The following is a 26,986-nucleotide window of genomic DNA, read 5'->3' as shown; positions in this document are numbered from 1 at the left end:
TAGAGATTCTAATAGAGAATGTGAAGGGAAAATGACATTTTAATTTCCCTTACAAGAACTAATGTAGCCAAATATTCCGGAACGTATTATCCACTTACGGATAAGCCGAGGTGGTCTGACACAGATTTAGTCTCTTCTGAAGTGCTAGTGTTAAGGTAAGCAAGGAAGGACCAGGGATGGGTCCTAAATGCCACACTATCCCCTCTAAAGTCCACTACTTTTGACTTGAGCCTAATACTCCCTAGTCACAAGTGAATATGGTGCCATTTGTAAAGCTAGTTTGTTGTTCTCTGGAATAAAAACAGTTGAGAAATCCTGGCTAACTAGATCTAGACATTTTAGGTAGGGATCCAAAGGAGAATGTCTGTCTTGCTGAGTGCTGATGAGTAGTTAGCTCCCTGGTTGATGCTTGATAGATCGTCATTATTCAGGCTTTACATTCCAATAAAGCCTCTGCTAAACCCAAAGCATTGAATATATAATCACATGTGATCGCTGTAATTCAAATAAGCACATTGGATGATGTGAGTGACAATAATTAGAAATCTGATTATCTGCACTGTATTTGCACTCTTGTTAGCTTAGCTGATAAGATTTGTCTTCCTCGTTCGTCCAACAGTATTAAGAATTTAAACAAGTCCTTTATAGTGACTAAGGCCATACACACTGTGATGGGTTTGTGTTATCATGTACTTTTAGCCAAGCTTGATTCATTGTGTAAACGGTGTGTTTGGATAAATGCTGTTAGACAGCATTGACATTGATTCAAATGCAACCGCTTTTGAATTTTACCTCAGACATCAATCTTGTCTTTTTCGTCACTGGTTGTCAGTGCTCCCGAGTGGCGCAGCGGTCTAAGGCACTGCATCTCAATGCTAGAGGCAGTCAGTACAGACCCTGGTTCGATTCCAGGCTGTATCACAACCGGCCGTGATTGGGAGTCCCATAGGGCGGCGCACAATTGGCCCAACGTCATCCAGGTTAGGGTTTTGCCGGGGTAGGCCGTCACTGTAAATATGAATTTGTTCTTAGCTTGCCTAGGTAAATAAAGGTTAAATAAAATAAATCTTCTGAAGAGCTTACAGTAGATATTTAGAGTACTGATAAGCAGTGACTTTTCACTTCCACAAATAGACTTGATATGAAATTGTAACTATACGTATAGCTAGCCATAGTTTACTTTTCAAGTTACCATCACAAAAAAGTCCTGTATCCTTTTCCTAGGCCTACATACTGAGGCTATGCATCATTTTGCATAAAGCGCTTGTGAAAACAGGTTCACTATTTCTCATAGTCACTTTATGTGCAGAGGCTTTAGGATCACCTTTCCGTTTTCAACCAGAGATACAATGCAGGAAGTACAATCAGACAGAGCGATGCCTTTTTCTCCCCTGAGTATGAGATAAGATATTCAGGGGCTGATCTAGCAGTCTGCAGGAGGGTTTCGTGCTCTAAGCTATTCACTCTGCACAGCTGTCACACCTACACGGGATTGGGAAGGGTGGGCTTGCTTCCTTGGCTCTCCCCAAACCTCCCGTCTCCCGGATTTTTCTCGCCAAAAATTAGCTGGATCTTTGTGGAAATGAGGCACTCATCCCGGCTGATTCTGCAGGTCATTCCTCCACCACCCCCCCCCCTTAATGCTGGGGGATCAGAGCTTCCCGTCCTGTTGACAGACTGCCACCCAGAATGGATCCATCCTGCGGAGGATCTGCAGTGGTGCGGCTTTCACCATACTTTCCCCCATTCCCCAGGGCTCAATTCAATTATCACTATCACTGAGGCTGAGCCTCCGATAGATAGAGATCTTGTGGTCCAATTCCTTCCTCTCAGGGCTCCCAGTCTACCATCAGAGAGGCACTAAGCCCAGGTATAGGCCTAATCAGGATGTAGGCACACATTCACACACCTTGATTAGTGAGGTGGTTTAACAGGGCAGCTCTACTGGTTGGATGTAAACTATTTGACCAAAAGTTTTACTTTCCAATAGCCTTTCACTTTGACGTAGCAGCATAAGTTTGAGGGGGAAAAGTTCTGCGAGAGTGATGAGACGCAGGTTCATCATCAGTACTTATTAGAGGTGACCTCTCTCTGCCTGCACCATGCTAGTGGTGTTGTCTGAGGTTTACCTTTGTCAACGTAGCACAAATATGCATTGTCTCCTGAAAGGTGGCGTCACTTGTACACAGCACTAGTACCTCAAACAAAGTTACGCTGTCTGACGTAAGACAAATGACGAAAATGTCATTCGCTCGGCAATCATGAGTTCTCTTAGAAGTTGTGGCCACACATCTGTCTAGCTTTAGAATGTAGTTATGTTATTATGTATATCACTTGAAAGTGAACAAATGTAACTGGCTATGTCACTGTTTCAGGCAGGACACTGGCGGCTGTCAACGATAGCGGCTGTGAAACGACCTCAACAGAAAGCTCTGCATCACTCGTCGTGGTCGGCCATTGTGTGTTCCCTCTTTGTTCGCCTCTCACACACCTCCTGCTCTCTCTTTGCCCTCCATTTATCTTGTGGGAATGGTTAATATTACACACAGATCAATATTTGTCCCTTCAGAGGTCCTCAAGTTGAGTGTGTCTTTTTTTTTACCAGTCTATTCAGCATTTTGTCCGTTTTGACGGTGGATGAACTATGAAACGGAAAGGTGCTAAGGTCAGTTACTGCATAACGGCTGAAATGTGCCCTGGCTGGCTCGGTGCTTCATTGTCCATACCTTTTAATGTCATGGAATTCCCCACCGGACTCGCCTCTCTTTAAAAGACCCGTTACAAATGACCTGTTTGCTTTCTTTAAAGAATAGCCCCATGCCCATATATGTAGCACTGGTATGTAGACCTATGTAAGAACCCTTTGTGGAAGTTTTGAGTGAAATGTTGTTGAAAGTTTGAGAAAAGATCTTTGTCATCATTTGGATTAATGACTTGAAACCCCCAATAATTGTCTAACTTTGTTGTTCTAAAAAGGTTGTTATTTTATCGGCACATTAGCCTTATGTCTCCTGATAGTTTCAGAAAGAATCGGTTAGCTTTCGCTTACTTTTTTATGGTAAACATAAAACTTGTATTTGAAAAACTAGTAATTCCATACCAGTTGATTCAAATGAGAAATTGGTTGTTTTTCTTGTATTTTTAGCATTAATAATAAATGGTAACTATATTACCACACTGTTATTGCAATAGTCAAATCAATAAACTACATAAATTAAAGTAATACATTTAATAAAACAATTCCACATGGCATAGATGGGCCTTTTGTGGAGCAAAATAGGAAGAATGTATCCAAATCTTTTCATCCCAGGGAAGTCAAGTCCATCACCTGCCTTCGAACAGGCAGCCCATGACAATCAACTGTCTCAGCAGGTGCCCTCTCTGGGTGTTAGTGTTCCATGCCATATAAGATGTATGTTTACCTAACCACCTACTACATTCTCCGTCCTTCTGCATTTTACTGGACGGAAAACCATAAGCACGCCGCTGCACAATTAAACCTGCTTTAAGTTCCTCTCCAGATTAATGTCTGTATCAAAATTCATAAAGAATAGTGGGAAGATTTGAGGCCTGAGCTAGAGGATTCACAGGGATTTTGTATGAAGCCCATTTAATCAGGATAACGCTGTTATTAATATTCATCAAGTCAGCTGGAATACAAATGACTGTGGAATCTGGAAACTTTTGCCGCGGAAAATGTATTAAATGCAGCTTAAAAAATTAATGGAATTTTGTTTATATTAGGGGGTGAGTGGGGGGAATGCAAAACCCGGTATTGGTTGACTGAGATTGGGCTTAGATATTTCTTTTTGAAGAATTCCATCTTTGACAGACTTCAAAGGCTTTTTCAATGAATGCGACGCATGAATGGTCATTTAAAAGGATTTAAAGACATTACGCTGCAATAATTGTACATGAATAATAAGTAGCCCACAGAGGCAATTAGCTCAAAGTCTACAAGGCAAGAATATGAAGATCACAGAAAGACAGGAAAGGACAAAGAAAATGAGAAAAGTTTGAAATGCCCGGATAAAGCTGGTTTCATCATTTAAAGGCCATTGTCATGGATTTTCATTTTCATATAATTGTATTACTTTTTAAACCAGCACTCTTTCACCATTGTTTCCATTGCAGGCATCTGTTTGTCTCTTAAAAGTAACTTAATTGAAGCAATAGTATTTGAATTCTAATCCAATTCATGAATCGGGATAGCTCACAATTTGAGATAGGGTTCTCTTTAAGCACCCAATTATGTTCTGTTGACCATACCAGGCATACTATTTCTGAAATACATTTTTAAAAAGTGCCCAACCTTGCTTGTGGGAAATAATGACCTTGACAAAGAATGACCATAATATAACTGCTAATCACCATGGAAGGATTTACTATAGGATGATGATTGGATTGATTGGTTCACATTTATTCATTGATAGGCAGGTCTTTGTATCTCCCACATAACCTCCTCCAAGTGCAACATTAAGCTTTAAAAGAGCAACTCCCAGACTCTCGTCTCGTGGTGCAAAACTTCTATGAAAAGATAGAAATAAAGTCTCTTTTTTGGGGCGGAATGGATTATTGGATCATATTTCATTAAGGCTTTGTTTGGTGATTCACTGTGTGGAAACCCACGTCAATCAATGATTCAAGTTCGTATTTTGTCGAGCTGCGCCCTTTGCCGTTCCAATCCCATCTCGGTTCCTTCATTCCCCCCCCGCCCAACCAAAATGATGAGAACATCAAAAGGTCAGGTTTGTATGCTCTGTTTTTCTGCTTCTCCTTTATCAAAGCTACTTTCTCATGTTCATGTTAAAGGATTACCAATCTCCTGAGCCATACCTACCACTGCTACCAGCCGTACCAGCTCAAAAGTCCCTCTCCTTCTACCAAATCCTCCCCCAAAAGACTAGCTTTTGCCCAGAGTCTATCACTGGGATTAATGGAGCCCTGTTGTTTCTCCCACAAAAAGCCAGTTGTCCGTTCACGCCTCACCGTGTCAGAGCTGAATAGCGTGTGAGCAGTGTGTGAGCAGTGTGTGAGCAGTGTGTGCTGGCTTACAACACAGGGATAACGTTCCACTGGCATCTGCCCTAGAGGTCACCCACCCGCCAAGCACCCAACCTCCCAAGAGCTTTCTCCTTTTCCCTCTCTTTTTTCTTGTTCACTCAATCACTCTTTCTCCCTCCTCTCCTGGATCCGTCTCTAGGTCTCCTTCTTCACCTAAACTCTCAGTGGTTGTGGACCCCCAAACTCATATGCTTTGTTATTTCTGTCTTTCGACAACCCTAGCCCTCTTCTAGAAACATTGTTTGGGCCATCCGTATACCCAAAAGAGAAGGATAGAGACACTTCAATAGCCCTTTCTGGAGATTCTAAAGGGATTTGTATATCTTATCTATATGGTTCATACAATAGAAACCACTTTGTGCCTCTGAGGTTGCACCACCTTCAGAATGCTAACCCAGCTCCCATGCTGCATCTGGAAGGATTCTGTTGAAGTCGCTTACTGCAGTGGGTGTATACTAATTTGCTTTTGTCTTAGCCCCTTCACCACTAGATGGTAGCCCTCTCCTACAGTACACACACACACACACACACACACACACACACACACACTGCATAAGAGCAACAGGCTCCCTTCCTGCTCCCTCCTCCAAAAAGTGAATGTCAATGGTTCCCTTAATTGCTTCCAGTCAGTGTATTTGTTGCTTGCTTATGAATTAACTTGCAGTTATCAGGACCAATTTAACAGCCATCCGTTAATTACACCTGAGTAGAGGCTGAACTTTAATTGGTGGGGCTTCCTAACGAGCAAGGAGGATCTGATACGGGGCTTGAGCAGTATTAAATGACTGTTTACTTTCCTGATAACTAAAAGCATTAAATGATATCTGCGTGACGGGATTATGATTTGTTAATTGCCGGCATACATTAGTGCCTTGATAAACTGTTAGTTAGAGCAATGGTAGGGGGTAGATGATGAGATGACTTAAATAAAGCACCATTTCACTCTGCAAATGAAAGATGTCGGTCTTGTTTTGCTATACTCAGGGAGGTTATTAAAGATCGTCTCTCTGCAGCAGAGGTACCCCTGAGATCATATTGACAGGCTATAATTAATACTAACCTTTCCTCTAGGCTAATGTACTGGAAAGTGCCTGCTTCGATGCCTCCAACGAAATGCATTTTTCCTGATTTTTAAATGAATCATATCCATTTCTATATTATTTTCAGCTAATCCTAAAGTCAATGAGGAGCTGAAACAAAGACTGCCCTCCCCAGTAAGGCACCAACGCTCAGAGACCACGCTGCCACAACTTGGGTAAAGATGCCGTCGTATTATTCTCCTCCGCTCCTATGTACTTACATTGTTTGGGTATGGCTTTTCACCCACGTGACAAAAAAAAAAACGTTTGTCATAATATTACGGGATGTTTATCAGTGTTACTGTGACGACTCACTGCAATAATGACTTCTTCTTTGTCGAGTTGTGTGTTCAAAATCCTGAGCGAATGTTGGCTACAAAGGCTAAAAATACAAGCTCGTAGTCTTCTAGTTTGTTCATCCTCAGTTGAATGCGAAAACTAAATTGGATACCAATACAATTAGCTACTGTACGGGGAGTGTGTACACTGTACACTATGTCAATGTGTTAGGTACCTTTGTTCCCGCATTGTCGATTGTGTTAACATGATTTTCATTGCACCCTTGTCTTCAAAGAGCATTTTATTTCTCTCAACAACACCCTCTTTCAGACTCAATGCTGTTTGTAAATGTCCACAAAAAGATTAGAAATAGACCTACCACATCCTGTGAAAAGGATGCTATGAGACTTTTTCCAGTTAAAAGATGGTTAAGACTTGCTTGCCGTAGCTTACAGGCTTAGCACTGGGAAGGTCATGCTGCTGTGACAGTGTTGACAGTGATGAGCTCTCTTTTCCCTGACCCCACGACTCACCTGTCAAGTCCCTGCTTGCGTCTCAAAGGGCACCCTATTCCCTATATAGTGCACTACTTTTGACCGGAGCCCTATGGAGGTAGGGCGCCATTTGGGACGCAACCCCTGTTAGCTATAGCAGTGGCCCACTTGAACATCTGAGCTCAGGCCATGCTCAGCTATAAATTCTGCCATACCCATCCATGCATTGCAATATTAATGGATATTAGCAGTAGATTCAAAATCATTTTGAATTCATTCGTTCCGTCAGCTTAAGTTTTTATTTTGCTTTATTTCAGAAGTACTGACTTGGGAGCCATTTTGGGCACAACATCAAATCAACTTGTACTAGAGGTACCTGACAAAGACTGGCCACTAGGTATCTGACCTTTTTTTTAAATTCTTCTTCCTATCTTTCAAGACACAAAATATAACATTTTGTAAAAGGATATCTTTCTTCAGTGCTTGAGCACTAGGCTGGCTGTATGTATCTGTGTTTGTAATTGCACATTATAGGAATATTTTGTCCACTTCAGTATTTGGAAACCTGTGTAAATGACTGCAGATTTCAGAGCCTGGGTGTTCCTGCCTGTTTACCCGCTTGCTTTAGTTTCAATGCTGTTCCATGCGATACATAAACATTTATTTACAAGTGTAAATCACTTCCAGCTAGGGTGTCACTCTGCCTTCTAATAACCGTTACCTAGACCGTCCGAAGTCATATGGCACTGCCACTATTTAGATAAACTGGTTGGATTGACAATGAGCGATTAACAGAGTATTTACCCATTGATTTATATGTACACTAGATGACTGACGGGGGTGCTGTTTTGAAGCCTCCGCGCCTCCATCTTGGTACTCCCCCACCGTTTAATTTTTTATTTATTTTGGAAGCTATAGAAATGCATTTACTAATGTCTACATTTGTTTTGCCACATGTATTTTATTACATACACCTTAATGCATACTTTAAATTATATTATGTAAGCTAAAGATAACATTTTTAAATATATTTTTTTAAATTCCTTAAAGTTAAATTTTTTTTAAGTACTAATGTAAACAATGGTTAAATAAATGTAATTTTGTCCATGAAACATTTCATTGAAAGACTGTAGAATTCCATTCATTCCTATGGAGGACTGCTACTTCTGGGGAGTGCCAATATGGCCGACCGATGGCTTCAAAGCCTCTCATTGGCCAATACATAGCATCAGCAATCCAGGGTTCATATACGTCATTGGTATTTACCCACCCTTCACCAAACACTCCTGATATGTAAATGTATTCAGCTCCTCTGCTCAAATATACATTTGGGCTATAGCTAAAACACTTAGTCTTGCTAGCCAAACAGCTATTAATGACATGGCCTGTACGGTTATTAGAAGATGGCAAGCAGAGTGGTGTTTCCTGTGGTATAAGGAGCGAGCCGGAAAGGAACTCCAAAAGGAGATGTTTTTGCAAGCAAAGGCTGCTGGCCCTACTCATCATGGGTACATATACTTCTTCCTAAATGTCGTCCAATACTTGTTGGTCTGTGCTATCGGCCTCCTAAGCATAATCATTTATATGATTTACTTGAATCGAATTGCTGTGATCAAAATGTATTCGCTGATAGGGAATGTATTCTGCTTGGCGATCACATTTAACAAATGTGCACATATCACCCAAGATAAGTACACTATTAAATGCCCTGTACAAATTGTATGATTTATTTGGACTTAAACAACTGATTGTTGAGCCAACCCAGATGTGAATTGATAGTAAATCAACTTTGGATTTGATTATTGTATCAGACGAAGAGAAAGTCTGTCAGTCAGGAATCTTAAATATTGGTTTTAGTGATCATATGGTAAACTACTGTACCTGTAAGAAATCAAAAATCCTACTTGAGCCAGGTAATAACTACATGAAGGTACGGTCTATGAAAGGAACGTTTTGTAGAAGTACTTGGAATTTTGGATTGGTCTCATGTACTAAACTGTGATGATGTTGATCAAACTTGCTATCTTTTTAAAGATCTGTTTCTGTCTGCGCCCGACTCTCTGGCTCCGATGAAACAAATTCAAATCAAACAGCGGTCAGGGAAATGGATCACTTCCGAGATCTTAGACCTCATAAGGAAAGGGGATCGCTACCTGGCCAAATTCAGAAGGACAAATCTACAGCAAGATTATTATGGTTATATTAACTGTAGAAACCAGCAATATACAAAATGGATAAGGCCAAATCCCAACATTACAAATCAAATCAAATTATATTGGTCACATACACAGTGCAGCAATATCTAACAAGTAATATCTAACAATTCCACAACAAATACCTAATACACAGAAATCTAAGTAAAGGAATGGAATAAGTAAATATAAATATAAATATATGGATGAGCAATGTCAGAGCGGCATAGGCAAGATGCAATAGACAGTATAGAATACAGTATATACATATGAGATGAGTAATGCAAGATATGTAAACATTATTAAAGTGGCATTATTAAAGTACATAGACACTGTTAATGAGAACTTACACCAGCCTCGTAAACTGTAGAACATGTTAAAGGACATTGGCTCATAAACTCCCCATACGGTAAAATCTTGTAGTATTGGCCTGGATATTGATGATGTTTTATACCAGGAAAAGGTTGCAAATTATTTTACCACATTTTTTACCACTATAGCCTCATCTCTGATTACCGACCTGTTCTGGACGCTATGGCCAGTCTTTCATTAACAACTTTTACCATAGCAAAGGTATCACAAATGATTTGTTGGAGCTGTGCATGGTAACAGAGGACTACTATGCTTATTGAGCAGAAGCAAAGCAACTGGGCTGGATAACCTTCCTGCAAGATTCATAAAGGAGAGCCTTCCTGCAAGATTCATAAAGGATGGTGCTTGTGTCACTGCTAAAGTGATAACGCATATTGTGAACCTATATTGGAAACTACAGGCCTGTGTCGATGCTCAGCACCTTATCCAAAGTTGTTAAGAGATTTGTTTTTAATCAACTTGAGGGATACCTTCTCGAGCACAAACTTTTTTATGAACTCCAATCTGGCTTTAGAACAGCTCATTCCACGGATACATGCCTTATCCACCTTTTTGACCACATTAAGCAGGAAAGTGAGAAGAGGAAATATACAGGCTGCCGAAAGCTTTTGACACTGTGGACCATGATGTTCTCCTGATGAAACTGGGTCTAAATGATGTAGCAGTGAATTGGTTTAGGTCTTATCTGACCAACAGAACACAAGTATGTAATGTTGGTGATGTTCTGTCAGAGTACCACAGGGATCAATTTTAGGGCCTCTCTTATTTCTTATATACGTTATTAATGATATGCCAGATACAGTAAAGCACAAACTCCTGCTTTATGCTGATGACTCAGCCATACTGGTATCAGAGAAGGATATAGTTTACATAGAGGAGACCCTGAGTAAGGAATTGCATTTTGTTAGAGATTGGTTAACTGACAACAAATTGTCGCTACATTTGGGGGGAAAACTGAATCGATTTTGTTTGGAACAAAACGTAGATTGCTTTAGGGCTGACAAGATAAAGGTAAACTGTGCAGGCAAGGAGATTGAATCTAAAACAAGTGTAACTTATCTTGGTATGTCCCTAGATCAATCCCTTTCTGGAAACCTGATTGCTGCTAAGATTCTTTCTAAAATGGCGAACAAATAGAAATGTTTATATCTATATCTACACTAGATATTTTAACAGTTGTGTAAAGTACTTAAGTAAAAATACTTAAGTACTACTTAATTAGTTTGTACTTTACTATTTTTATTTTTGACAACTTTTACTTTTCACTCCATTCATTTTCCTTGACACCCAAAAGTAGTCATTACATTTTGAATTCTTAGCAGGACAGGAAAATGGTCTAATTCACACACTTATCAACAGAACATCCCTGGTCATCCCTATTGCCTCTGATCTGGTGGACTAACTAAACACAAATGCTTCGTTTGTAAATGATGTCTGAGTGTTGGAGTTTGCCCCTGGCTATCCATAAATAAAAGAAAAAAGAAAATGGTACCATATGGTTTGCTTAATATAAGGAATTTGAAATGATTTATACTTTTACTTTTGATACTTAAGTATTGTTTAGCAATTACGTTTACTTTTAATACTTAAGAATATTTAAAACCAAACACTTTTTGACTTTTACTCAAGTAGTAATGTACTGGGTGACTTTTACTTGAGTCATTTTCTATTAAGGTATCTTTACTTTTACTCAAGTATGACAATTGGGTACTTTTTCACCACTGTATTTTAACATCAAAGTTAAGAAACTGCTTGTCTCAACCTTGATTCAATGTCATTTTGATTATGCCTGCTCTGCTTGGTATAGTGGGCTATCAATAAAGCTGATGCAGGTCATGCAAAATAATGTTATCAGGTATATGCTGAATGTCCCCCCCTAGGACCCACATAGGGGTACAGGAGTTCCGGGAGGTGGGCGTGTTGCCTTTGGAGTCCAGAGTGTACTAACTTAAACTTAATCTTATGTTTGACATCATAAATGATCATGCCCCAGGTAATATGAAAAAACACATTGTTATGGTCTATAACCAACACAGTCACAATACCAGAGCTAGTGTTAGGTCTTGTAAAATCCCAAGAGTAAACAGTACTGCGAGGAGCAAATTTGTCTATACAGGGATTTGTCTATGGAATAGCTTCCCCATGGAGATCAAGCAAAGAAAAAGTAGAAATGGTTTTCATTTGGACAAGGTTGTCTAAGTAAGAGAAACCACTCCACTGCCCCTTGTGCCCCCTACTGCTGGTCAGGTATATTCATTTGAAGGATCGGTATGATGTGTAATGAATAGATTGTTTTAATGTGAAATTAATATGGTTGATTTTTAAGGTTAGGGAGAAGTGCAGTGAATAGTGCCACATTTTAGGATGTCTATATAAATGAATGTATTTATGGTTGTTTGTAAATTTGTCTTGCCTTTTAATCATTATATGTGTTATTGTTTTTACCATCGAGGACCACTTTGGAAACAAGCGTTTTCATTAATACTTTTAGGTGATATCCTCTGGGTCCACATTGTACATGTTGTTGTATACGTCTGTTACCCTTTTACACTATTTACCACATAAAACGTCACATCTGTCCTTGCAGCTCCAGTCTTTGAGTTGATTTTTCTCATCCTTGAAAGGAGAATCTCCCTCGGTTTTTTCCCCATAGGAAACAGCCAACAGCCCATCCACTGTCAGATTAAACAACACCAGCTCTCACCATTGGGAAATGCCATACTTGGTGGAGGCAGTTGTCTTTGTGGGGACCCGCCACGGCCAGATTTAAAATTTTTAAGTGGTAACCCAGGTTTAGGAACAATGTGGCCCATATTTTCAGTTTGACAAAGGGGGCTATATAAGCGCGTTTGGTGTTATTCATGTTTGAATTTACTGTTTGCATTGGTGAGTCTTAAAGAGAATACTAATAATTGTCTGCAACAATCCAGAGAGGAGGACCCTGGCAACAAAGCTACGAGGAGGCGGCAGACCTCCCTGATCTCAACTTCAAAAACCTGACCTTTCGCAAAATAATTGTCACCGCTAAGCTGGAGCTTGTTTTGGACATAGTGGGGCAATGCTGCTCATGGGCTTCTCCATCACAACACATTTATTAACACAACACACTGCTGCTTTAAAAAAGAAAACCGTTTGATGCAATGTTTGATGCTCTTTAAACCAGCTCGTGTTTGAATTCTACCACATTTGAATTGGATTGATGTTTTATTCCTTAAAATATATTTCGTAATCATAAAGAGGTGTTATTTTTCATGCAACACTCGAACGAGGAGGTCAAGTTGTAACTTGGAAGGCAATCATACTTTAAAGTACTGATGGGAAGTTCGGCTCTTTTTACTATCTCGGATCTTTTCGACTCTTTCAGTCAAAAGAATGACTCTTTTGACTCATTTCGTTCATTTGATTCAGTCATGTCCAGAGTACTCAGGACCCCCTACCGGTGAACGATGAACTGAAAACTCAAAAGAGTCATGATTCTACAAAGCCTCTGACAGGTTGTTCACCATAGGTGGCTTATTTGAGCTGTCATTTGCGACTGAGACTTGTAAACATGTGCTTTAAACAATGTACATTTGTTGATTTCTAGGCATACCAATAAGATTATGTCTTGATACATTTGAAACAAGGTCTAGTTGTGGCCGTAACCGGATTAGATTGTGAACGACTCTTGGCGGAAAGCATTGCTTGACTGCGGTGTGGGTGATAAGCAGCGCAATGTCGTTTGCGAACTGCAGGTCCCCAACGATTCAATCTCAAGTTGGAGTTTGTTGAGCAGAGGCTGTGTATGTAGTGGTTACACAAAGCTGTGTCCATCATCACATTCAATAATCAATTAATTGCGTTCGCTCTTCCACCATGCCAGGTTAATTATCAGTTCTAAACATGTATTTTTCTTTTCTATGTTCATAACAATCATAACTTGACCTTTTGTAATGACTTTCTTTAAAGCATTTTAGCTTATTTTCTATCAGGGTTGAGCATTAGAATTTGACTTGAAAGCATGGAACGTTACTTTAGTCATTAAGCAGACACTCTTATCCAGAGCGTTTTACACGACTAATTAAGGTTAAGTTCCTTGCTCAAGGGCACCTCGGCAGATATGCCACATAGTCGGCTCGGGGATAGGGAATGGATAGGGAATGCTCTAACTGCTAGGCTAGTTGCTGCCCTTTCTCTCCCTCTCTTCTCTCTTTCTCTCTGGCTCAGCTCTCAACAGAAACATTTACAGAGCACCATGTAGTTCCCTGCCAGCACCAGTCACCAAGCCTCTTTGTATTCCCTTGTTTCCTCAAGAAGCCCCCCTACCCCTCCCCAAAATGACTGAAAATAGCCCATTCCACCAGCTCATAATTCACTGGGTCTTTAAGTGGAACAATATTGTCATGGTCGGTGTTGAGGATGCTCTTAGATGTTTTATTTCTATTCACACGCCACTAATGTCCGTTTACTTTCTTACCACATGTTCATTTAAGCATTTTACCGTATTTTGCACAGTGATCGATGTGTAACCATTTTCCCACAACTTCCGAAGGATATTGAACCAAAGATTTACCAGATGTTGCCTGTTTTTCAAAGTTTTTTTAGCATTTGTTCCCTATTAAGCTTAATTCATTCTGTCATCTCAGTAACTTTAGTCCCCCAGTATTTTAGACCCATAGAGGAAGAGAGTCGGACATCCAGATCTCCATCACCTCAGGCCCACCACAGGAGATCTCCCTCACCCCAGGCCCACCACAGGAGATCTCCCTCACCCCAGGCCCACCACAGGAGATCTCCCTCACCCCAGGCCCACCACAGGAGATCTCCATCACCTCAGGCCTACCACAGGGCTCCAGACACAGGCAGGAGGATGGAGGAGGAGAGGACCTCCAGCCGGAGCCCATTCACCCAGGACGGCTACATGTCAGAGGGTCACAGCCAGGGGTTGGACGGCAGTCCTCCAGTCTACAGAAGACACCTTGTCCCTCCAGACTCCAGCCAAGCTCTCCAATCAAGGTGAGCTCTCTTAGAGCCCAATCGTAACTTACGCTGTAGTCAGAAATACGTAAATCATATTTTGGTCAATAGGTGATTTTTGCAAAAAACAAGTTACGTGCACGGCTCCCAGAAACACTTTAACGAGAAACACATACAGTGCATTCGGAAAGTATTCAGACCCCTTGACTTTTTCCACATTTTGTTACGTTACAGCCTTATTCTAAAATTGATTAAATTGTTTTTTCCCTCATCAATCTACCCATAATGACAAAGCAAAAACAGTTTTTTATAACTTTTTGTTAATTTATAAAAAATAAAAAACATTACATTTACATGAGTATTCAGACCCTTTACTCAGTACTTTGTTGAAGCACCTTTGGCAGCGATTACAGGATCGAGTCTTATTGGGTATGACGCTACAAGTTTGGCACACCCGTATTTTGGGGAGTTTCTCCCACTCTTCTCTGCAGATCTTCTCAAGCTCTTTCAGGTTGGATGGGGAGCGTCGCTACACAGCTATTTTCAGGTCTCTCCAGAGATGTTCGTTGGTGTTCATGTTCAGAGTCTGGCTGGGCCACTCAAGGACATTCAGAAACTTGTCCTGAAGCCACTCCTGCATTGTCTTGGCTGTGTGCTTAAGGTCGTTGTCCTGTTGGAAGGTGAACCTTCGGCCCAGTCTGAGGTCCTGAGCACTCTGGAGCAGGTTTTCAACAAGGATCTCTCTGTACTTTGCTCAGTTTGTCTGTATCGATCCTGACTAGTCTCCCAGTCCCTGCTGCTGAAAACCATCCCCACAGCATGATGCTGCCACCACGCTTCACCGTAGGGATGGTGCCAGGTTTCCTCCAGACGTGACGCTTGGCATTCAGGACAAAGAGTTCAATCTTGGTTTCATCAGACCAGAGAATTTTGTTATTCATGGTCTGAGAGTCTTTTGGTGCCTTTTGGCAAACTCCAAGCGGGCTGTCATGTGCCTTTTACTGAGGAGTGGTTTCCGTCTGGCCACTCTACCATAAAGGCCTAATTGGTGGAGTGCTGCAGAGATGGTTGTCCTTCTGGAAGGTTCTCCCTTCTCCACAGAGGAACTCTAGAGCTCTGTCAGAGTGAGTATCGGGTCTTTGTCACCTCCCTGACCCGATTGTTCAGTTTGGCCGGGCGGCCAGCTCTAGGAAGAGTCTTGGTGGTTCCAAACTTCTTCCATTTAGGAATGATTGAGGCCACTGTGTTCTTGGGGACCTTCAATGCTGCAGAAATGTTTTGGTACCCTTCCCCAGATCTGTGCCTCGACACAATCCTGTCTCCGTGCTCTACAGACAATTCCTTCGACCTTATGGCTTGGTTTTTGCTCTGACATGCACTGTCAACTGTGAGACCTTATATAGACAGGTTTGTGCCTTTCCAAATAATGTCCAATCAATTGAATTTACTACAGGTGGACTCCAATCAAGTTGTAGAAACATCTCAAGGATGATCAATGGAAACAGGATGCACCTGAGCTCAATTTCGAGTCTCATAGCAAACGGTCTGAGTACTTATGTAAATAAGGTATTTCTGTTTTTATTTTAAATACAAACCTGTTTTAGCTTTGTCATTATGGGGTATTGTGTGTAGATTGCTGAGGAAAATGTTTTATTTAATCCATTTTTGAATAAGGCTGTAATGTAACAAAATTTGGGAAAAGTCAAAGGGTCTGAATATTTTCCAAAGGCACTGTACATGTACCTGTGAAGGAGTATCTGTACCCACTATAACACTTGGCAATATTGGCGCATGAAGATGATGCAATAAAGGGTCACTCCAGTCATTTTAATATAGCCTCTTTGTTTCCTTGTGTGTGGTCTGTCTGGTAACAAGAGCTGTTTCTGAGTGACCTAAACCTGTGTTTCTACAACATAAAGATGTGCTACTGTATCTTTGTCCTCTTGTAAAGATATTCAATCAAAGGTCACATGATTTGGCATCTGATATGAAGGTCTAGATAGATAGATAGATAGATAGATAGATAGATAGATAGATAGATAGATAGATAGATAGATAGATAGATAGATAGATAGATAGATAGATAGATAGATAGATAGATAGATAGATAGATAGATAGATAGATAGATAGATAGATAGATAGATAGATAGATAGATAGATAGATAGATAGATAGATAGATAGATAGATAGATAATATGAGGCATTGCTGCACGGAATCATATTCCTGGCTACAAGAGGGAAGTAATCTACATGGCAATACACTGCCGTAATACCTTAATATTACCTTAAAGGTCAACTGTATGATTTGCCTAATATAACAGAGTAAATAAAGAGACTGTAATATGCCTGAAATAGTGCAGAGTGCATCCCTTGCGTATTTGATAATTGCGCGTCTGTTTCGTTGGAGACAAGGCTATAACTGATTTGTATTGCCGTTCGCTCTCAAGTTTTAATATTGTTGCTCTCTCTCTAATCAAATGATTTTTCTCCCATAATGCAGTATAAAAGAGGACCAAGGAAAGATTAAAGTTAGCAGTAGTTCCTTTGACTCCAAAAAGCAAAGCCTCGTCCTGGACAAAGAGAAGAATATTGCCTTCCTGCTGAAGGAGCTGGATTCACTCAGAGAGCTCAATAAGAAGGTAGGTTGAAATGTTAAAGGAATCTTGCCCTGCTAGATACAGGTCCTAGCTAAAATACATGGCATTTTGTGGTTCCAGCTTTTTTTCACTGTTTGTAATATATGCAGTATAGACTATGTTTTTGGTTGTGAGCAATATCTGTTTGTGACTCAAATGTCCTTTGTCTTAACTTGTCCTCTTCCTCTTTAAATAGATGATTGTGTTGTGTCTGTCACAGCTGCCAACTATTGAGTGTCCACCTCTCTTGTCTGTCCACAAACGTTACCCGCCATGTCCAAAGCATATGACTAGCTGGTTATGTCCTGTCCTGTCCTGTCCTGTCCTGTGTTTGGTCTGGAGCATGCCCAGTGTCCCTCTGTGCACAGGCTGCCTCCTTGCAGCTGAGCGCCTGTTAGAGAGGCTGTAGCCACAGAGAAGCCCTCTGAAACGGCTATAATTGATGCCTCTGGTTTGCAAGTAGCTGTGACTCCTGACAGAAAGTCAGGAACAGTTCCCAAGAGTCTGTTTTTGCTGGCAGGGCCGTGAGAGCCGACTCTGTGGACTGAACCGAGGCATGTTTTCAAAGTGCGGGGGGGGGAACACCAACTTGGAGCAAAATATTTAAGACAGGAGGTTAAATCTATCACTAGGTCTTGTAAAATATCACTCCCCGACAAGATTTATAGGACTTCAATAGCAGTGCTTCTTTTTTATTGGCGTCTGAAATAATGTGATGTAGAGGCTCGATTGTATAACTTGTTACAGAATGCCTGAGTGATACATAATATTCTGTTTGTTAAATGGATGGTTGTCACCACCCGGGAAACTACAACAGTTATTTAGTATGTCGTCAAACTGCAGGATGGAGTCAGGTGTCTATCTGGTGTTTTGCATGAGGTTTTTGCTACTGTCTGTGAGTGAAGCAAGTTAGCGAATATGTCTGGACACGTACTGACAGGCTCTGCAGCTCAGCATTGGTTGGGGTCAATTCCATTTTCAATTCATTAATCCAATTCATGAATCGTCATAGAAAGGACATTTCTCAATTCAATGAACGTGCCAATTTTGACGTCTGTCTGATTTTGTGCTCTCCGGCAGCTCCAGGACAAGTTGGCCACGAGGGAGAAGGAGTTAGAGAGCAGGCTGGTGGACGCTGAGCTGATGCAGACTCAACTGGATGCCCGGGCCTGTGAGAAGGCTGGAGGTACGGTATGGAGGGGGGAGAGAGGACAAACCCTGGGCCTGTGGGAAGGCTGGAGGTACATTATGGAGGGGGGAGAGGCTAGGGGAGAGAGGACAAACCCTGGGCCTGTGGGAAGGCTGGCCGTAGGAAGGGTCATACAGTACAGTACAGACAGTACAATACAGTACATTGAGGATAATAACATCTCAAATAAAGCCTATTATCTGACCAATTATAATTTTTTCTGCGCTGTAATGTAAAGTGATGGCCCATAAGATTTTCAAGATGGCCTAAAGGCAAGCAATGTCTACAAGATGAAGTTAGAACGTAGTTCTCCTCAGACATTTTATCCCTGATTAACTTTGGTAGAAGAAAAACGGAGATGTCAAGTGTGGAAAATAATTATACATTTGTTTTACATGCAACTTGAGTATCAAAACGAATTGTAACTTACTAATCGTGTTTGTTAATGTAATTTAACCGCTCCCAACCTCCACTGAACAAATATTAGAATTTAGCTGAGCAAACAACTTCTTTTCTTTACTATTGCTTTTCTTCTTAGGTGAGAGCCCTCTCAACCCACCTAATAATTAAACAAAATACCGTACATCGAGCTGCACAATTAGCAGCTCCAATTGTGCCTTTAATAAATTTAAAGTGCGTGTCGTGTAGCCTATTTGCCGTCTTCATATTAATATGATTTGCATGGCTCAGGGAGGCGATGTTTAATGAGCAAATTCCAGCTAAAATGCTATATTGATTTTCTTACTGAACTTTGTAATGGCTTACAGCGAGGCTCACTGTTTATCATTAAGCCATCTCTGAGACAGTAGAGGAATTAGCTGTTGATGGATCTCAGGGGCTCTTTCGTAGTGGGATTAACAAAGGGATCTGAAGACAGTGGTAATCCCAAAATCTGCTGGTTTTAAGGCAACCGGCATACAGCGCAGGAATTTCGGGACCCGGGTCAGGTGTAAGCTGAAGGGAAATCTCTCCCTGCCAGGCTACAGAGTCTGTATCAATAAGAAAAGTTTTCCCTCCATGAGTGGGACAGACAGAATTACATAAAAGCACTCATGGATGGACTATTTTTCTTTTGGTCTAACTCAGTATGTGCTCTTCATAACTCAAACTCAATTTGGCAACACATTAGACAAATCATTTCACAGCTCATTCTCACTAAAACCTGTCCCGTTTTCAGACATTAGAAGAACACAATGTTTTTGGCATGAAAATGTTTGTTCAACCTTGTTTATCAAATCAAACGTCTTGAGTTAGGGTTAAGGACTGGCCAATCTCTTAACCATTGTGAGATGATGAGTACTTGCTGATGTTGTGACAATGTAGACCCAACTGCCTGTCTCCGAGGCGCAGATCCTGTGTCTTTATTGCTTGGTGCAACTATATGTCCAGCCTCTGTGGAGATCACCGCAGCAGTTCACTTCCCCACAAAATGAGTTTGACTGGAGTTAATACCTGTGCCACAGTGTTTCAGTGGCAATAACTTTCTTCCACAGGGAGCTTATCGTTGTTATTGAGCAGTAACTGATGGTCAGAAACTAAGAACAATGCTTCCTCTCTCTTTATATCTTTCCCTCTCTCTCTTTTACTATTTCTCTTTTTTCTATTTCCATTACTACTTTCTCTCGCTTGCTTTCTCTCTGTCCCCCCTCTCTCTCTTTCACTGTCTCTCTCCTTCAGCCCTAGTGGAGGAGATCTACCAGGCTCAGAGGGATAGGGACCAGGCAGTGATGGCCCGGTTGCGTCTGGCAAATGAAGAGAGGGACGAGGCCCTGCTCAGAGCCAAGCGACTGCAGCAGGCGATGGCTGAGTATGTACTAAAGCACCACAACATAGTAAACCACAACACACCACAACATAGTAAACCACAACATAGCAAACCACAACATACCACAACATAGTAAACCACAACACATCACAACATAGTAAACCACAACATACCACAACATAGTAAACCACAACATAGTAAACCACAACATAGCAAACCACAACATACCACAACATAGTAAACCACAACACATCACAACATAGTAAACCACAACACATCACAACATAGTAAACCACAACACATCACAACATAGTAAACCACAACATAGTAAACCACAACACACCACAACATAGTAAACCACAACATAGTAAACCACAACACATCACAACATAGTAAACCACAACATAGTAAACCACAACATAGTAAACCACAACACACCACAACATAGTAAACCACAACACATCACAACATAGTAAACCACAACACACCACAACATAGTAAACCACAACACATCACAACATAGTAAACCACAACACAACATAGTAAACCACAACATACCACAACATAGTAAACCACAACACATCACAACATAGTAAACCACAACACATCACAACATAGTAAACCACAACACATCACAACATAGTAAACCACAACATAGTAAACCACAACACACCACAACATAGTAAACCACAACATAGTAAACCACAACACATCACAACATAGTAAACCACAACATAGTAAACCACAACACATCACAACATAGTAAACCACAACACAACATAGTAAACCACAACACAACATCACAACATAGTAAACCACAACACACTACAACATAGTAAACCACAACATAGTAAACCACAACATAGTAAACCACAACACACCACAACATAGTAAACCACAACATAGTAAACCACAACACATCACAACATAGTAAACCACAACATAGTAAACCACAACACATCACAACATAGTAAACCACAACACAACATAGTAAACCACAACACAACATAGTAAACCACAACATAGTAAACCACAACACACTACAACATAGTAAACCACAACATAGTAAACCACAACATAGTAAACCACAACAAACCACAACATAGTAAACCACAACATACCACAACATAGTAAACCACAACACGCCACAACATAGTAAACCACAACATAGTAAACCACAACACATCACAACATAGTAAACCACAACACAACATAGTAAACCACAACATAGTAAACCACAACACGCCACAACATAGTAAACCACAACACGCCACAACATAGGAAACCACAACATAGTAAACCACAACACACCACAACATAGTAAACCACAACATACCACAACATAGTAAACCACAACATAGTAAACCACAACACACCACAACATAGTAAACCACAACACATCACAACATAGTAAACCACAACACAACATAGTAAACCACAACATAGTAAACCACAACACGCCACAACATAGTAAACCACAACATAGTAAACCACAACATAGTAAACCACATCACAACATAGTAAACCACAACATAGTAAACCACAACACACCACAACATAGTAAACCACAACACACCACAACATAGTAAACCACAACATACCACAACATAGTAAACCACAACATAGTAAACCACAACACATCACAACATAGTAAACCACAACATAGTAAACCACAACACAACATAGTAAACCACAACATAGTAAACCACAACACACCACAACATAGTAAACCACAACACACCACAACATAGTAAACCACAACATACCACAACATAGTAAACCACAACATAGTAAACCACAACACACCACAACATAGTAAACCACAACACACCACAACATAGTAAACCACAACATACCACAACATAGTAAACCACAACATAGTAAACCACAACACACCACAACATAGTAAACCACAACATAGTAAACCACAACACACTACAACATAGTAAACCACAACAGAGTAAACCTCAACATAGTAAACCACAACACAACATAGTAAACCACAATACATCACAACATAGTAAACCACAACACACCACAACATAATAAACCACAACATAGTAAACCACAACATAGTAAACCACAACATAGTAAACCACAACACATCACAACATAGTAAACCACAACACAACATAGTAAACCACAACACACCACAACATAGTAAACCTCAACATAGTAAACCACAACACACCACAACATTGTAAACCACAACATAGTAAACCACAACATAGTAAACCACAACACACCACAGCATAGTAAATCACAACATAGTAAACCACAACACATCACAACATAGTAAACCACAACACATCACAACATAGTAAACCACAACATAGTAAACCACAACATAGTAAACCTCAACATAGTAAACCACAACACACCACAACATAGTAAACCACAACACATCACAACATAGTAAACCGCAACATAGTAAACCACAACATAGTAAACCTCAACATAGTAAACCACAACACATCACAACATAGTAAAACCACAACACACCACATCACAACATAGTAAACCACAACACAGCACAATATAGTAAACCACATCATAGTAAACCACAACATACCACAACATAGTAAACCACAACACACCACAACATTGTAAACCACAACATTGTAAACCACAACACATCACAACATAGTAAACCACACCACAACATAGTAAACCACAACACATCACAACATAGTAAACCACAACACATCACAACATAGTAAACCACAACATACCACAACATAGTAAACCACAACACACCACAACATAGTAAACCACAACATAGTAAACCACAACATATCACAACATAGTAAACTACAACACATCACAACATAGTAAACCACAACATAGTAAACCACAACATAGTAAACCACAACACATCACAACATAGTAAACCACAACACATCACAACATAGTAAACCACAACACACCACAACATAGTAAACCACAACACAACATAGTAAACCACAACAAACCACAACATAGTAAACCACAACATAGTAAACCACAACACATCACAACATAGTAAACCACAACACATCACAACATAGTAAACCACAACATAGTAAACCACAACATAGTAAACCACAACATACCACAACATAGTAAACCACAACATAGTAAACCACAACATACCACAACATAGTAAACCACAACACACCACAACATAGTAAACCACAACATACCACAACATAGTAAACCACAACATAGTAAACCACAACACATCACAACATAATAAACCACAACATAGTAAACCACAACACACCACAACATAGTAAACCACAACATAGTAAACCTCAACACAGTAAACCACAACACAGTAAACCACAACATAGTAAACCACAACACACCACAACATAGTAAACCACAACATACCACAACATAGTAAACCACAACACACCACAACATAATAAACCACAACATAGTCAACCACAACACACCACAACATAGTAAACCACAACATAGTAAACCACAACATACCACAACATAGTAAACCACAACACACCACAACATAGTAAACCACAACATACCACAACATAGTAAACCACAACATAGTAAACCACAACACACCACAACATAGTAAACCACAACACAACATAGTAAACCACAACACACCACAACATAGTAAACCTCAACATAGTAAACCTCAACATAGTAAACCACAACATAGTAAACCACAACACACCACAACATAGTAAACCACAACATAGTAAACCACAACATAGTAAACCACAACACATCACGGAGCAATTCAGGATTCAATTCTGTGACAATTCAGGAAATGAACAGAAATTCAAGTTTCCTAATTTTCTCATCCCTGGCACATTGACTCATTCTGCTTAACTAACTCACCTCTCCCGCCTCTTCTCTGTCACAATCCATTTGAATTCAGTCAGTTCAGAGTGTAACTTAGATTTCAAGGAACATTTGAATTTCAATTTATTTCCTGAAATTAATAAATGGAAGTGGTGTCGTTGACCCCCAACCCTACCACACAGGACCACTCTGATCAACTACAGAAAGACACCTGTCTCCCTCCCTCTGCTCTCACTGTACTTCACAACACCAGCAGTACATAGACAAGTTGGGAAATAAATAGGAGAATGCAGTCTATGAGATAATAGTGAAAAGCATTAAATTTGTTCTCTCTCTCTGCTAAACTCTTTGTTATTTCCTCACTTCCCCATTTCCCCCTTCTATGGAAGTGGGGACGGAGGATTTACTGACAGCTATAATGGGTCAGTCTGTTTACTTGCCATTGCTTAGGCGAACTCCGCTTTGTTCTTCAGGCTAGTCGACAAAGTGAATGGAATGGCGGTGCAAAACAAGTGGGGGGGGTTGGAGAAAAATGCAATATCGACTGGTTTGGGAATATATCGGAGGGGTGTGACATTTCATAAGAGTCCCCTCGCCCTCCGTGCGAGGTTGTCAGTCAAGAGTTGCACTGTATAGGAAATCAATCAAGTCCTTCAGACCAGCAGATCTTTACCAGCCTGCCTGAGAGGGCTAATTAATGTGATCTTTTTGTTTTGTTTAGGTGGTTGTTCGACTGGGGTGGGGTATGTTCTTAAGGTCCAAGACCTTTTCAAATTAAAGCTGCATTGTCCACTAGGAAAGAATGGAGGCAGGCAGGCAATATTAGCTGGTGCAGTTTAGAAGTAATTACATTTCTACTTAAGGGAATATATAACTTTCTGTCGGAAGCAAATCTATATTTCAATAAGCCTTGGTATGCTGGTTGGTGTGTGAGCCACTTGCATAAATCCCATTGTTGTTGTTTTTTTGTATATCCAATGCATTGTTTACTCTAAAACATTTGTCAAACACATTTTTTATCTCAAATCACATTTATTTGATATTGCCTTTTATTTGAATGATTAAAGTGATTTAAATTGGCTGGACTTATTGGTTGGCATGAAGCGCTTTCAGCCTAGTATTATGCCAAATAGCCTGGCAATCTAATTAGAAAAACAGCACATTTCATCTCTTCAACGGCGTCTCCCAGCCTTCCTCTTAGAAAGAAAAGGTAATTGATAGCCAAGCACTATCCCATTATTTTAGCTGGAATATGGAAAAGCATGTTCTAAACCTTTATTTTCCCAGGCAGGTCAGTGGCAGGCCCAGTATGATTGAGTATGTACCTTTATAATGGGAGGTGATCCGTGTAATGCCTTTGTAAATGAGCTGAAGAATTTTTGTTTTTTTCCATGAGAGGAGAGGACCGACTGACTGGCCTCCTGGGGGAAATCACATTGGCACTTTAATGGTGCAATCAGCATTCTGTTCTCAGCCTGCGTGCTCCCGCCACTAGCGGTTCTAGGGGGGGCCAGTGCCCCGTGACAACAATTTTGGACCCCCTTGTGGCCCCCCTAAATGTGGAGTATGAAATCATTTTTACATAACTAATTTTTGCTATCGTTCTTTTTTTACATCCGTTATTAGACAGTGGCAACTCGGAACACTAATTTAACCCACACATTTTCTAGAGGGACGGCTTTAGGCGGAACACAACAGTATCGTACCACATGCATCTGCATTATGAACATGGTCTTTTGCCTGCTAATGCCTGCAATGCAGTGAAGAAAACGATATGACAACAATAGCGTCTAATGTAACTGGCCCCTCTAACAGTACAACTGGCCCCAGCTTGGCCCCCCAGTTGAAATGGTCTAGAACCGCCACTGGCTCCCGCCACTGTTTCAGTAAAAAGCTGAGGGATGGGGCTGGAGAAATTGAACCACTCTCAAATTCCTATGGGCCCTTTTCAATTGCAGTGTACTATAAAGGGAATAGGGTGCCATTTAGGATGCATACAGGGAGAGGTGCCTCGACCGGTAAACGTTTAAACTGGGTTGTAAAGAGCCATGTCCCGTCCTGATTGAAGCCAGAGGAAAGCTGGTGTTATTGATATGCTATATGAGTGTTGTTTTGAATTGTATTTTGATTTAATACAATTTTGTTGTAAAATCGCTTCAGTCTCAATTTGTAAAAAACAAAAACATTTAACAAGAAATATCATTTTATTGTTGTATCCCACTGGTAAACTGGTTTATGTCTGGTTGTTATCTAGGAAACCACTCTGATGAAGGTAGATTGAGACCAAAAATGTGGTTAAATAAGATCCCTTAAACTTGTTAGAAGCATGAAGATTACCACTGTGCTGGAGTTGTTCTTCTTTTTGATTGTTAGCAAGAAAAATGTACTGAGTGCTTTGAGGTGGTCCATGAATCTCCTGACACACTGCTGTAATTACAGTAGTCTTTTCTCTGTAAAGGTGCTCAATACTGCACACCTACAAATGATTCAACACCTCATCTCAGCACATATGAACAATTGATCCCAGTAGTCATTATTAGCAGTAAACATGAATATACAGGGCATTACTGGAGGAATAATGGCTGGGATCTGCTGGCACTTTTCATATGTTGGGGGTGTCTTTTTGTTCTGATCATCGACTCTGAAAACCTCCAGAACAGAACGCAATTATTGGATGTGAGGAAGATTTGGGAAGTGATCTCATTTTGCCGCACTAAGGAAAAGAAACTCTCTCTCTCTCCTCTCTCTCTCCCCCCTCTCTCTCTGTCCTCTCTCCCCCTTTCTCTCGCTCTGTCTCTCTCTCTTCCCCCTATACTCAGCCTGGAGAATATTAACCCTGAGGAAAGCGACGCGGTAAGCCCTCCCCTTAGGAGCTCATGTGGGCTCACTTTTTTTCTCTCACCAGAATGTCCTCAATAAAAAGGTATTGGGAAATAAAGGACAGCTAAGCACATTTCAACACTATGATATTGTTATTTTAGTATATTTTGTTAACATCTCCTTAAATGAAACATGACTATAAATATATTGTTATTATTGGCTTATGAATTCAGATATATCCTACATGTGCACACACCTATGCACCACTTCTGAGAACTGATATTTGTGCACCTGTAGCATCTGCATATTTTTAACATTTCTGTTGT

At 40.4% G+C, this 26,986-nt stretch overlaps 1 protein-coding gene across 5 annotated transcripts in view; it reads left to right on the top strand.

Annotated features, from left to right (window-relative positions):
- Nucleotides 1–26,986, top strand: part of mipol1 (mirror-image polydactyly 1) — a 73,609-nt gene that overhangs the window by 19,633 nt on the left and 26,990 nt on the right. Inside the window, exons 3-10 of one of the 5 annotated variants that reach the window (XM_045717667.1) lie at nucleotides 6,232–6,319; nucleotides 7,234–7,313; nucleotides 14,106–14,176; nucleotides 14,207–14,475; nucleotides 16,938–17,076; nucleotides 18,154–18,259; nucleotides 19,940–20,069; nucleotides 26,660–26,693. In XM_045717667.1, the coding sequence (XP_045573623.1) occupies nucleotides 6,232–6,319; nucleotides 7,234–7,313; nucleotides 14,106–14,176; nucleotides 14,207–14,475; nucleotides 16,938–17,076; nucleotides 18,154–18,259; nucleotides 19,940–20,069; nucleotides 26,660–26,693 (917 nt within the window). Of the gene's footprint in view, nucleotides 1–6,231; nucleotides 6,320–7,233; nucleotides 7,314–14,105; nucleotides 14,476–16,937; nucleotides 17,077–18,153; nucleotides 18,260–19,939; nucleotides 20,070–26,659; nucleotides 26,694–26,986 lie in introns of all 5 variants that reach the window. The other 4 variants (XM_014194627.2, XM_014194636.2, XM_014194632.2 and 1 more) reach the window with 4 other exon arrangements.

Source organism: Salmo salar, chromosome ssa01, assembly GCF_905237065.1.
Source record: "Salmo salar chromosome ssa01, Ssal_v3.1, whole genome shotgun sequence".
In the NCBI taxonomy this organism is placed as follows: domain Eukaryota; kingdom Metazoa; phylum Chordata; class Actinopteri; order Salmoniformes; family Salmonidae; genus Salmo; species Salmo salar.
The sequence above is the reverse complement of the archived record's forward strand: the minus strand, read 5'-3'. Positions and strand labels throughout refer to the sequence as shown.